Genomic DNA, 15,087 nt, shown 5'->3' on the forward strand with positions numbered 1-15,087 from the left:
AACACAAGAATGAAAATAAGATCAATTGAAACTCAGAGATAAAACTTGAACAGAACCAAAACCATGACAATTTTAATGTTTGGAAAATAAAATTAAGAAAACACTTTTTCCATTAATAAATCAAGTCTTAATGTTTCCTGAAACTTAGGACAGCTTCAGAAGTATTTGATCCAAAAACATATTTCTTTTCTGCAAGATATGAAAACTGACCAGCTGGGAAGAGGTTACAGTTGCCAAAAACACATTTCTGAAGCAAAATGATTTAGATGATTTGGTTTTAATTATGAGGCTGGAAAAGTACTTAAGAGTTATACTGAAATTTCACCTTTTATGCCTTCCTTTTATAGTTTATTGCTATTTTTTTTAATGCTTCCTTAAAACCTGATTTCACTGAATTTTGTTGCATTAAGACCCAACTTTCCTAAAAGTATGAAACAAAGAAATGACTATCTTTAATTTCAGCAAACATTTTCTGTATTCCTTTTCCAAACAGCTCCTATCAGAGGAAATGAACACATTGCTACTTCCTCTAAAGACAGGAAACAGGAAGCAGCGGGGAACAGAAGACAGAGCCTGACATCCTGCATCAGAGAGGGAAAGACCCCCGTTACACACACACCCACACACCTTCTCCGTTACATCATATGACCATCTCAAGTCTTTAACATTTTGTACTCAACAAAAACTAAAAACTCTATGTAGCAGTTAGAAGTTTGCACCCCAGCTTCTCCCATCTCTACTATCAAATATGCTTTAAAGTTAAATTTCTAAAAGCATAAAGTTGAAGTGAAAAGTTTAAAAAAATAAAAATCATGCATTTTTATGGTTTAATAAGTGTCCAAACCTTTACACTTATACTTATCAGTACTTGTTTCAAATTTCCCTTACTAATTAGAGAGAATATTATTATTTAATTAAAGTTGTAATGTTCAGGTAAGTTATCCTGTACATCTCCTCAACTGAATCCTTTTGCCTGAGCTGTAATTTTAAGAGGTTAAACAATGGATCACCATATTTTCTTGGAACAAAAAGATCTGGGAAGAATGCTACAACAAGTCCTCAACACTATTGCCCATTGAAGACAGTTATCAATAAAGGTTTGCAGCAAAAATGTGTCAAAGCAGCGGTTAAGAGCCTGCCAGAAACACTGAAAGAGAAGTTCTGGTTACAGATTTTTTAAATATGTAATCATCATCGTCTGATAAAAATATCTCAAAAATTATGAAAGGATGCGCTTCACTTGATGAAACCAACCAGGAACATAAATGACCACATTTTCAAAAGGTACGGTCTCACTAAACCAACAGGCCACCTCTGTTGGCTGTGGTCAGTACATATTATATTTGAACATGTTTAAGTGAACTTTGAATCAAATTAATCTGTGAGGGACACTTATACATTTTAAGGTCTTGAAAATAAAAAAATATTGCTGTTTAGATGAGGTTATTTAACAGGGCTCTACTCTGGAGTAAAATAATTTGCCTTGTGTCTTTCAGAAGAAAACATGACATAACTAGCATTCTGTCATTCTTCTAGAATTTCTCTCAGACCAAATAACAGGTACAGTTTGTATCACAAACACAACGACACAGATGTTGTGGCTAATCTTCAAAATTTTAGAAATTTTTGTTTAACATTGTTGCTAAACACAATCAGGATTTAATTAAAGAGGGACTCAAAAATGTGTTTACCCTCCTTTGACCATAATGATATTTAGATTATGTCATCATGATTGTAGTCAGAGTGCAAGCAGCACGACTCGGACTAGCTTGGTTGGATGTTGAGATGACAAACAAAACCACTAAGAGATTTTGAGACATCACCTGGATTTATTTTTTATTTTATGGCAGTAAAACCATAAACACTGTGAGTGAAACTTGAGATATACCGTAACATACACATTTTGAAACCATTACTTGGTCAGCAGAATGCCACTCTGAGTGATGGTGAAGATTCTCAGTCATCCAGTTCATAGTCATTTAAAAAAAGTTTAAAAGTAAAAAAAAAAAAAATAAATAAAATAAAACACTGGAGCTTGTTTTCCAAGTAGTTTCGCTTCCCATCCAGGAACCTTTTTCAATTCAAAATGTCGGGATTAGTGTTGAGTTTCAAGTATTATTGAGTAGGCCAACAAAGCCTTGTTATGGCTTTGTATGGATTGCATCCCATAAACCAGATTTTCTCTGTGTGTCATTTAGCCTCACAGGGATTTAAACGAGAATGATCCATTCTGGTCAGAATGAAAGTGCCACTAAGCATTTAGGGCTCAATATGGTGCCATAAGATAGAATCATCATGACATCATACTTCTAAAACCTATCAATACTATATTCTATTGATTCCACCAATTTCAGCATATATCACACAGCATTAAGGGGAATTAACAGCATTCACTCTAAAGTCACAGAAATTAGTGATAAATGTCTGTTAATAATATACAGAGCCTAAAGTATAATTCTGTAAGCTACTGATACATACATCTTTGGATCAGGTTGGTATATTCACAAATGCAACAATCATTTTACACCTGTAGAAATGTTCAAAAAAATTTGAAGGAGAGATCCCAGAAAGAGAGGACCAGATGTTTTTTCATTCTTTTCCTGACCTTTAAATAGTTTTATCCAAGTTTGACTAACTGGGATAAAATACAGACTCAAATCTTAAGTCTTTGCGAGTTCTCCCTCTGCTCATGCAGGGATTCTTTGGCTACTTCACTTTCTTCCTTAAATCCAAAAAAATATATATTTTAGGTTAACCAGTGAGGAACTCTAAATAGCCCGTAGGCATTACTGCACATTGGTTTCTCTCTATAAGACTGAGTGTCAGTATATGATACCATTAATATAAGAATTACAATTATGGCTGAAGAAGTAGGCTCAACTAGTTACTCTAGTAACTATCTTTGGTATATTTAGTCAAAGTTTTTGAATTAGACTATTTACACTTGTTATACATAATTAAAAAATGGAGTATTCTTAGGCTCTTTTGTTTGGCATTTATTTAATAACTAAGTTGTTAAAAAAAAAGAAAACATGGGCATATATATATGGTAATCCAAAGTGGTCTCTGAAGAGGATGATGATTTACCATGAAGGGTGTGGAGATAAGAATATTACTCTGCCAGTTAAATAAAAACATGAAGCTATTCTGGACTGTAGTATTGAATCAGTGATTCCACTCTAGAACTTACATGTACTTCAATATTATATGAAACTCAATAAAATGTGTGAAATATGGACAGATGTTCTTGGAGCAGGTTATTAAAGTGCAGTCTTTAGAAAATTAAATGAAAAGGTTAACCACACTCAGATAGAGTTTACAGAAGAAGGATCTATAGTTTGGGTTACTTCTATTTTAACTATAGTGCTTAGAGTTGTCATGGCACATGATGGCAGGCATGCATGCACATACAGTACATAGCAAATGCATTCACATAAGAACAGTTAGAAAAAGTTGTATGTACTATTACATCAGACATACACAAAGAAGCTCAAACTCACAAATACATTTACAGTGTAAACTGGCTGTCATCTTTAATCAGACTGTGTAAAATCACACAAACATGGATGACCAGCTACAAACACTCATTTGGTGTGTCAGTATGTGGTTGTGGCAACTGATTTAACTTTTTAACCACATGTAACCAATAAACACAGGGCAGACAGAACAAGACTGGAAAATCCCTCTTTTTCTTTCTTTCTTTCTTTCTTTCTTTCTTTCTTTCTTTCTTTCTTTCTTTCTTTCTTTCTTTGCCCGCACTATCAAAAAGTGGCCTTTAGCCACTTTGAAACCTTTGGAATGCCAATTACTTTCCATTATTCGGGACCAAAAAGACATAAAAAATGACAAACAAAAAAATTAACAAAACATGCAACAGACTCAAGAGTCAGTTGCCATTTTAGAAGGTTTTATGGGCTTGTAGTTGTAGAAAATTAATCCAATAGAGCTAGTCTGTGTCATGATCTTGGCGCTGGTGACAGGCTGGATTACTCATTTCATTCACCTGCCTAACTCCGCCTACTTTCTCATTACAGTTCAGCTGATTCACCTGGTCCTGCTTTTACTTAACCAGCCGTATAACCTGTCATCAGTGGCACATTATTCTCGAGTCAGTGGAGAGACTGATTAAGTGTTACCTTAGTGTTTCTGACCTGTTCTACCTTTCACCCACTGAGCCTGCCTGTTCCCGTCTGATCTGTTTGCCTGACTCCTGCTATCAGACTCCTGAGCATGTCATCTACACAAGCTTTGGCTTTGCCCTCTGGCTTATCCTGCCTTCCTTCGTCTGCTTGGATCTGATCTACTGCTTGTTTTCCCTCCTCTGGGACTACAGTGTCTGGGACTCTATGAGCCGCATATTGTCGTCAGCTGGCCGGCTGGAATTAACCTAGTTCTCTGGGCACAGACTGAACTATCAAACTAGGTTAGTGACTCACGTGTTCGTAATCATCCTCCATCAGATTAACGTGGTCACTAACCTGTGTTTTCCTGCCTACCTAAGATGTCCTTGATGTGTATGCAGATCTGCCGTTTTTAAATAAAAGCTTTTAAATTATCTGACTGCTTGTCTGCCTTGAATACTGGGTCTGAGCCTTGATGATCTGAGTAATAAAAAAGTAAATAAAAAGTTCTTTAATTTTGTATCGGTGCATTACTGTACATGGACTCATGATCTCGTGAGATTATGAATTGTCTACTTCATCAATCCTCAATCTAACTAATAAATTAGTGTATCTCTTAGTCATGTAAATTGTCCTGCTCAGATCTGTTAATGACGGATACTATTTAAGTGGTTTGAAGCAGAAAAACATCCAAATCTTGCAGGCCATCTGCTTTGAGGATAGGAGTTCCACATGGCTGCATTTGAATCTCCTATTCTTTCATTTCCAGCTGCAGAAACGGGAATCTAGCTCTGTTTTCTTTTCCAGTCAGGGCAGCATACAGCCGAATGAGGTGTTCTCACAAAAATATACACCTCTTCCCCTTTTTAGTTTCCACACATACAGAGGCAGACACACCCTTTCCGAACATCCTAAACTTCCACAGGGGTTTCCTCCTCTTTGCTAACATTCCTGTCAGCTACCTAAGCAACATACAGTATGCACCAACACACAGTCACTCGAAGACCCCCAAAGGGCTGCAAGTACATGACTCACTAAAGAAAACAAGTCCATACGACACAATGTATGGCATTTTTTTCACTGACCAGTTAATGTCTAAAGATTGTACCTCTTTAATGATCTAAGATAAATTTAGAAATTTAAAATTAACTTAAATAGGGAATGATTGTCTTTTAAACATCTTGAATCAGGAGAAAATTTAATCAGAAAATGCAGTCGGGATTTTTTCTGCCCCCTTTTCCTGTCATTGTGTTGATTGTCATTAAGGACTCTTACAGCAGCTAAAGAACATGAATGTATAATGTTGATGCAATGACCCTACAAAGATAGTTGGTTCCCATAAAACACTGATGTTAAAGGACTTTTTGTGCTGTTCGCCACAGAAATATTCAGGTAGCTTCAAAAAGGCCGGATTAATGAGGATAAGTGTAAAGATAAAATAAGAACTTGCAAATTAAACATTCTATGCTACCCTGGAGCTTCAATTGGTGATTAATAACTCTGTAATAACTCTAAATCTGTTAATTGTCTTATCTTCAAGTTTTCATCCACTTTCTGATTGATTCTTTGCATTTATTTCATGCTCTAATTTCTTATTTTGATAATTCAATAGGAAAATATAAATTTTTGTTCTCAAACTATCCTCTTTGTCTTTCTGCTCTGCCTTTGTTTTACTCAAAATTTAAAATTCGGACAGAATAATTTTTAAGGATTCTTTTTTAAGACAATGCATTTATTTATTAACAGACTTCTCAGGTGTTTTTCTAGGTAATTGTACTTCTTTCTGAGCACAAAAAGTTGCTAATTGAGATACAGCCTTTACTAATTGATCTAATTAGTATTAGGTGCACTGTGAGCATTAATTAATTTCACTTTATATCTTAACACCAGAGATCTAAGTTTGGCTTTTTATATCTACTGCTGACAAGCAAGACACATTTCAGATTTATAAATGTATTTACTTGTAAACAAATAGCTTGTTATCTGTCTAAAAGCTCTTGATAACATTTTTACCTTAACATAAAAAAAGTAAATAAGGCAAACACAATAAACATGTGATTTTTGTTTCATTGCTGCAAAGTCAAAAACCAGATTCATATTTAAAGGTCTTAAAGGCTTTATTTGGTACAATTATTGTATACAACAGAAGAGATCAATTTACAGCCAGAGCACCCTTTTCAAACACATAAACAAACCAATTTTTTCTTTGTAGAAAATCTAAAAATGATCCCTGTCAAGCAGATTTAGAAGCATCTCTTTGACACTTCTGGGAAAACCCTGGTTTTAATTTCTTATATGACTGCTGAGAAAATTTCCTTTGATTTAATCCCAAAGTCATGGGTGTTTTCTTTATTCTCTCAGATAATTATTACCAAAAGGCCTAAAGTTATTGCTTGATTCCAAAAAACGCTGGTCTCTCTCTGAAGTCTTTTTGTGTCACAGTAAATTAAATTGTGAAAAAAAAAACTGCTCAGTGTCAACAGAGAAGAATGTCAAATGCAGATGTAGAAACTTATTCTTAATCGTTCACTTGAACCCCTGTTTCTCAGTAAGTCTATCTCGTTGAAGTAAAATTGAAAGACGTTATTACTCTTGCTCAGTCCTAAACCCCCAGGAACACTATGGCAAAATGTGACTGGTGGCTCCGTAAGAGATTCTTGATTTTGTTCCACTGTTTCATGTACTTTAAGGAACAAGAAACAAGCAGCGTCGTCAAGACTAATGCACAACAGATGCAGGCTCAATCTTTCAAGGGAGGCTTCTTGTTTTCCTTTCCCTGTATAAAAAAAATCTACAGCAGAACAGAGGGAACATTAAAGCAGCTTCTGCTGTAGGTTCTTAATTGACAAAAGTCAACGTTTTAACCTCTATAACTTTACAGTGTATTCTAAACAACTCCGATGGTTAGAAAATTATTCAATTTAAAGTGAGTCATTAAAACAAAAACATAAAAAAAGTTAAATTGAGTATGATTTTCTTTCGAAAACATTTTCCTTAATTGCAAACTTAGAGTGAGGTTACCAATTAGCCTAGCTTAAGTGTGATACTTCTCATGACTTGTTTTATAATAAACATAAGAAAAGATCAAAGGGCAGCTGAAATTTGTTGATTTTTGGAACAATTTTGAATACTGAAAGTTAACGTTGAAAATTAAAGCAGATGTTTGCAAACATTACTCCAGTTTTTGTCCGTTAGCCAAACAAGGCTAGCTAGCACCAACACACCAACACAAAATATAAAAAAACACTTCCAGCAAGAAAGCTGGAAAATCATGTCAAATAACCCTCTTATCAGAAAAATAAGAAAAATCACTTTCCTTCTATACAAAAACATATTTCAACATTTTAGATTGAAAAAAGTGTTATATCTTCTATACAGCTGTTACATTAAATGCAGTGCAAAGAGAACAGTTCATAGTTTAAATCTCTTTCACAAAAAGCACTGAATCAATATATACAGTAATGACTACATAAAACCAAAATTTCTAAAAGAAATACACATTTGATGTACAGTATGCCCATATCTGATTGCAGGGATTCAAACAAGTTACCAAAATAGGCTATGAATTACTTTAGATCCTGAGATTTTATCATTTGCACACATAACTTTGGAAATGTGTTTTTTGGTCATAAAACATAATCTAAGAGGATCTGTCATCAGATAAGCAATTCTTGAAATCATCATCACAAGATATCTATTTATGGACAAAAAAAGAAATGTTTTCATTTTCAAAACCCTCTTATTTAACGTTTGACACAAAACTTTTATATGAACTAAGCCTAAAATGGGAATGGGATGGATCACATGGGGAGAGAAAACCCACCCCGACTTGTAAAACATCCTGAAAGTTTGTGGGAGACTTTAGCGGTCTGTTCTGGGTTAGTGGCCAGGCTTTTCTGACAGTATTTCTAAGACATATGAGGAGACTGGATAGAGTCCCCCCTGCAGAGTGGATTTTTCACCCTTTCACATGTTGGGCTGTGAAAAACTCTGAAATTTAAACTTACATTCTGGGGATATGTATATTGAAATAGACATGGTAGGATTAGTCATCAAATAATTACTAGTATTACCAGCCTTATGACACTGGAATTTACTTAAAAAGATTGAACTCACAGCAAAGTTGATAAGAAAGCTGTGTTTCACTCAAAAGGCATGAGGTTTCAGATTCAAATGTTATTTTTTTCTATGAATATTTCTTTTTTTTTTTTCCAATTATGACAGATTGTAAACGACATTTTGACCACAAGGATATAGAGAGATGTAACAGCTGTTGATCGTTAGTGTGTCTAATTGCAGAATATATAACATCTAAATGATCAGATTCTGTTTTCTGCCTAAAGTTAGACTACCAAAAAACAAAAAAAACAAACAAGGAAAAAATACAGTCTTTGTATGCAGCACATAGTCTTTTAATGTTGATTAAATCTTTCAGCATTATCTGTCTTTGATGTCTGATCCGGTCTTTACAATGAAAACTTTATAAATAATCTCGAAATAAAAAAAGAAGTCAGAATATTTAATATAATTTGTCCTTCTGTCTGATAAAGGGCCAAAACCCAAGCTCAAACAAGATTTTTTTTCACATTTAAAAAGATAAAAACTAATGGTAATAATATAGAAATTAAACCCTATAATGTCAAAATTGTTTTAGATGAATCCAACAGAGAAACATTTAGAGTAAACGCTATGTAGGCTATGAGATCCTGTATTCATCCAGTTATACAGGCACTGTAATAAACAGCACTGCTAGCGTCAGACAGAGCAGATATCAGAGGGCTGCTCCCATCATCACAGCCACCATTACCACTCATAATACTGCTGGCATCCCTATTGATAACACTGCTAACAATACTGTTACTGCCTCCAACAGTGTTATTACACCCACCCAGAACCTTTAACCCACCTCCACACCCTCCAACAAGTCCATAGGACTCCTCTCGATTCCGTCCCATATTGACATACTGGTCAAATTCATGCCTGTCCACCTCAGACCAAAACTCAGCAGAGGAAGACCCAATCTGGCCACTCGTCTCCAGATTGGGGTGGTCTGAGTGTGCAGGACGACCAAATGAGGATGCGGGGAGGATGCAGGAGGATGAGCAGGATGGGGAAGAAGTTTCAGGAGGGGGGGAAAGCTGTCCCAGATGAGAGGGAGTAAAATGTGTAGTATTAGAGGTAGAGCTAGCATACATTTGGTTCAGGTAGCCAGCAGGAGCTGTGCTTAGAGTTGTTTGCTGGCATTTTACTGGCTCAGGGAGGCTAAAGGAAGGACGAGGATAAGATACAGGAGGTGACGAAGCATTTAAAGTTGGGGGACATTTCACAGGAGTCCTTAAGGTGACTTGGTGATTGAAAGCATGAGCAGGCGTTATCTTAGAGCTGACAGAGCTAATGCTTGAAGTCAGATTTGATTCAGCAGAGCTTATTCTAGAATCAAGTCTGGAAGTTCTGCTTGGACTAAGACTCACATTCAACCCGCTGTTTAAACTGGCACTAACACTGATGGAGTTATGGTGACTGTGGTTGTTATAGTGCTGGCTGTAATGTGGGTTGTGATGGTGAAGCCGGTGGTAACCACTCCAACCCCCCATCCCTGCCTCGTCTTGCATGTGCTGGGGGAAAAACACAGATTCCCCAGCTCCATCTTCCAGAACATCCAATGGAGACATCTCTGGGGTGGGTAAGCCGTAACTCTCCAGCTCTGCGTGTCCTGGGGTGGAAAGGTCTCTGAAGTGCCCCAAAGATGGCAGCAGCTGGTGTGAGTGATGGTGGTGGGAAGTGTGGGCCGGGTGCACATAAGCAGATGCACCAGATACAGTTTCAGCAGCCAAAGGACCGATGCCGGGACCCAACCCAAGGCCAGGGGCCCCACCTTGAGCTAAGCTGTGCAGCAAGAGCCCAGGTTCAACTCGCTTCAGTTTCTTAGTGGTCTTTTTACGCCGTGGTCTGTACTTATAGTTTGGGTGATCCTGGAGATGTTGAACACGGAGACGTTCAGCTTCTTCTACAAATGGTCGCTTGTCTGTAGAGCTCAGGGCCTTCCAAGACTGACCTGAAAGATGGTGTCAAGGAATAATGTAATATGAATGAGACAGAAATAAAAGTATTAACTGTATTTTAATTCCTAAATAATGTATCAAAATGATCAGGTAAAACCGTTTCGCATTTCACGCCATTGTCCTGAACCTTAAATTTTATTTTTCTTTAAAACCTATAACAATGTCATGCATTGTAGTTTCATCTTTTTTGAAGCTGTTCATTTATGGTAAATAACAATGCATTGAATTCTATACTTCTATTGTAAACAAATACTCTAAAAGCAATTTTATGTGATCAGAAAAAGAAATTGAAGAGAAAAAAGAAAGAAAGAAATGTAACTTTATTGATCTCACAATGGAGAAATTAACTCCTTGCATTAAAAAAAAAAACCCTGACAAACTTTAAATTAAATTCAGACATCAACAGATGTCGTTATGTAAGTACTTTTTAAATTCTTTATATTTTCAAGCTGTTTAAGTGCATCGTCATCTTTTCTGTGTCTATTTATCAAAATATTGAAGAATTGAACCTGATGAATTTACATTCTGCATTAAGTTTACATATTTACAGTTTGTCTTGTGGTTGTACATGCTGGCTGCTTCCAGATCTGCAAAGCAAACTTTTTTCCAGAAACTTGCGGTTTGGATTTGGGGGACTTTGAACATTTCAAGCTGCAGATGAACTCCAGCTGTACAGTGGAACTGCACTGAGCAACCCCAAGGTTTACAAATCAAAGTTTAACGTACAACTGAAAACTACACTAAAAATTATATCTTTATAATTTGATTTTATTACTTATTGCTGTTGCATTTCATTGCAAGTCTTCACGTTCTGGATAATTTAAAAGTGTTATTTTAAACAGAAATTCTGTTCTGTTTTTTTTTTTATCCTTTGCATTGCTCAGTTAGATTGTGAAAAAAAATGAGTGAAATAACTGTCAATTTTCACTGAGGTTTTTTTTTTATATTATATGCTAACTTTTTTAAGCAATGACAGAGCCAGCAAATCGAAAAAAGGAGATGCACAAATCACTCTATCAGTGTAAAAATTCTAACTGAAATGAAATGATCGGTAGGCTACTATAGAGGCAGGAATCAATTACACTGATATTTACAATGGACAATTTCCCTCCAATCAGCTTTGATTTTTGACAAATTAATGTGAAATCTGAAAAATCTAATAAAATATTTGATTCATCAAATGCATTATGAAGAAGGACACTTTTATTCACTAAATGCATCAGTCAACAGAATATACTTTGATACACTGCTCTTGAGCTCAATGGAAATTAGATAAAGTTTTGATTATGCTTTTGTTGCATAAATGGAGATTATGATGTAATTCAATAGTTTTCCTTTAGATTTTAAACTCTGACCTGTGTCAAAGAAACTGTAGCACAGATTTACTCATTTATTTGGTTTATTTCTGGTCATTTGGTCAAAATTGTTAGGTGAGATATTGAAGAAATACCAAGAGGGTAAAAAGTAAATAACCCTAAATGATGCATGTTTAATATTGATCTGATTTCAGATCCTCAATCTATATATTCTTATTCCTAAAATCACAGTTTGCTATGCAGGTGAAAGCAAAGAGGAATGAATTATTAAAGTATGAGGACCAAATTAACCTTTGATAGGTTTAACCTTAAATATGGTTTTTGAATAAACATTGATAAGGCACAAACTTAAAAAGAATGCATTCAGATGCTTCGCTCATAAAAGCTGAGTCTCCTGCTTGTCTTACCAAGCATTTTGCTGAGCACAGCGTTGTGAAGGTCAGGGTTCTGCAGGGCCAGTCGCTTTCTCTCATCTTTAGCCCAAACCATGAAGGCATTCATCGGTCTGCGGATCCTCTGCTCGGCCCCTGAGGCTTTTTCATCACCAACCCCAGCTGACACACCTCCTCCCTGGGTCAAATCAGGGCTTTGTCCCCTTGAACTGGCTGTCAGAGTCATCCTTGGTTCGGATCTCCGCACCTCTCCAGGGGCATCGGGAGAGCTGCAGTCTGCCGAGAGGCTCTCTTCAAATTCCATTTCAAGATCTGAAGCAGGACTTGGGGTCTCTGATGTCCAGCGTCCTCCAAATGACATTTGGCTGGGATGCAGAGAAGTCTCTCTAGGCAGGTTAGGCTCAGTTAAATTCATCCTATTGCAGCCCTAACTTTATGTCCAGCAAATTTCTGCTTTCGTTTGTTTGAAAATTTCAAAATGTTTCAGATGGCAAAAAATTGAAGAATAAAAATAGGAATTTGATGAATTTTGTGCACAAATCCTAAAATAAAGCATTTAGATCTGAGGGGAGAGGGGGAAAGAGGGAAAGACAAAAACAAACAAGTTGTGGTGTAGAATATTCCCTCTGAAGAAAAAAAAATCCACAGTGACTCTGCCTCTTTTGTCCACTTTCTTTTTTTTCCAAAAGACAACAGCTCTTGTTTGGATTTTGCGGTTCAGCAGTTGATTTCACTCAGTCAGCGAGGCCGTCCGACAATTCGTCTCTCCGTGTCTCTACTATGTTTGAAAGTTTTGAAACTTGTGGCTAGATTTAACCGACCCACGCTGTGTATATATACCCCGCCCTGACCAATCAGATAAATATATAGCTGGGACCTTAACCAATGAGATGCCAGAGGGCTGCAAGGCAAAGAAATTAGTCTGTGTGCAAGACATAGTTAAGGGGGTGTTTGTAACTTTGCCTCCCCCTTTTTCCTTCTCAACGGCCACCCTTTCCTCCCCTTTGGAACTACACACACACAGAAACAAGGACACACACTCCCTGTCCGCCTGTTCAGGGAGATGTAATCAGCGAGGTTCCATTGTTTTTACCCAACTGAGACCAGAGCGTCTCTTTTTCTCTCACACACAAGCACACCCTCATCCCAACATACACACACACATAAAAACACTAACATCTTCTGATGTACGGCATAAAACAAGCAGATGTCACATTTATAATTAACCCTGCCAGCAAATGACAGGCAAAAACACAATGATACATTTAGAGATGGCATGTAAATATGCTGTATGTGTGTTACTAGAGCCGAAAATGTGGGTGAGTATGTGTATTTGAGGGAAGGACAGTGGTCACACAGCCGGCCGCAGACCCAACCAGAATGATTAGTGGCAGAGATTAACAACAACTCACTGAGAAAATGGGGGACCTGGAGGTGGCGTTGTGTGTGGGGGTGTTTAGGGTGATGGTAATGATGACGCTTGGGACATTATGTTCTCTGACAGTAGACCCTACAGCTGTCATTAATGCATTTTTTTTATAGTTCTAAGGCTAAGTTGCTACAGGTTGTTTTTCAACATTCCATTTATCGATTTTCAGTATCATTGAAATGTATTTTAATTTTTATAACAACTGTGTGTGCAAACAGACATTTGAAATTCATGGATAGCATGTTAATGACAACTACTGTTCACACACAGAAACGGTGGTGGTCAGAGTCATGCACAATAGAAACAGAACAAAGCATTAGTTAGGACTGTTTGAGAATATACTTAAAACATGAATTTGTTTATATATTTTCTCTATAAAACTATAAAAAAAAAAAAACCTTCACTCGTACAGCATAACTCCTAAAAACAAATGCACACACACACAAACAATGACACACATTTCCCTCCCCACGCCCAGCTCCATAGGAGACTCCAGTGGCGTCTCAGAACCTCCTGCTTGACCAACCAGGAACTACTCCCACGTTGTCGTCTCAGGCCTGCTGTCATAACTTTGTGTGTGTATCTGTGTGTGTGTACAGGCAAAGCATCAGAGTCTATGCTGTGAGTTACTGTAAGTATTTGTAGGTGGGACAGTTTCAGTATCAAACCTTTGGCTTCTCTTTGCGTTTCCATCCTTGTCTGACTTCCTGTGAGCCACAAAGATTAAATGTGAATCAGGTTTTACCAGACTCCCTTTTGTTGTATTTACAGTGCTCAGAAAAAAAGTGTTTGCCCCATTAAAGAGTCACTCTTAAATGTTTGAATTATGAAACTAATTTTATATTCGCAGAAAGATAACTTGAGTAATTACAGGAAATCTTTTCGAATAAGACAAAATAGCTATGTGGAATCTAAATACAGTCTAATTCTATTTTCAGTCTGGAAGACCCTGTAGCCTCTTTTCAGCTAAAAATTGTGCATTAAAGCGTGTTTTTCAAACATAGGTCAACCCGCTAACAATCAGCTTTTTGGCTCCATTCTCATCGGGGGTCTAACCCCCCGCTGGCAAGCTGCGTGGCCTGTGTCCCCCCACAGCTGTGTTTCTGGTGACACCATCACGCTGTGTTAGCACTGATAGTGTAACCAGTGCAACAGAAATCAGGAAAGTAAACAATGGAAAACAAAAAGTAAGGAAGCCAGGGCATAGTAAGTGTGCCTTTTTGTTTCAGGGTTTTATCTGTCCGAATCTCTCCCATCAGCGATGTACCATGTATATAGAATGTAAACAGAGTTGTTTTGGCTTGTTAGATCAGACACGAATGACGCAGTGTGTTGACATCCGTACGTTGTGTTCAATGGTATCATGTAAATTAGCGGGTCCACCCGGTTCTGATGCTCCCACAGCATGCCGATCAGAGCCGGGGCGATTTTAACGCGGGTCTCTTGCCGAGTCCTTTGACCCAGGTAGACACACATAAGTCACTCTTTCCGATGCCCACTAGAAGCCGATTGTTCTGTTTTTTGGCCAGTGGGAAAAGGGTATATGAAGGCTCACCTGCATCTTAACATCGCCAACTGGTCTCCCTCTGCCAATCTTCTTCTGCTCTCCATGCCTCTGCAGCAGTCAATAATATGGTGTGCAAGGGATACTTTCCCAACAAATTCAAAAGGTCATAAAAGGTAAAAAAAAATGATTTAAGAAACCATAAATGTTAGGCTAGAAAACACAGAGTTGGACTAGCAAATACAAAACTGAGAGTAGCACAC

General features: G+C 37.1%; 1 protein-coding gene across 1 annotated transcript; it reads right to left on the reverse strand.

Moving 5' to 3' along the window:
- Positions 1-6,234: 6,234 nt before the first annotated feature.
- Positions 6,235-12,683, reverse strand: LOC107094976 (transcription factor Sox-18B-like). The gene is made up of 2 exons (XM_015390916.1): positions 11,907-12,683; positions 6,235-10,176 (listed from the first exon to the last, which is right to left on the reverse strand). The coding sequence occupies exons 1-2, from the start codon at positions 12,304-12,306 to the stop codon at positions 8,834-8,836; spliced, it is 1,743 nt and encodes a 580-aa protein (XP_015246402.1). The 5' UTR covers positions 12,307-12,683; the 3' UTR covers positions 6,235-8,833.
- Positions 12,684-15,087: the final 2,404 nt, after the last annotated feature.

The sequence above is a fragment of the Cyprinodon variegatus genome, unplaced genomic scaffold (genome assembly GCF_000732505.1).
Source record: "Cyprinodon variegatus isolate N-32 unplaced genomic scaffold, C_variegatus-1.0 Scaffold518, whole genome shotgun sequence".
NCBI lineage: Eukaryota > Metazoa > Chordata > Actinopteri > Cyprinodontiformes > Cyprinodontidae > Cyprinodon > Cyprinodon variegatus.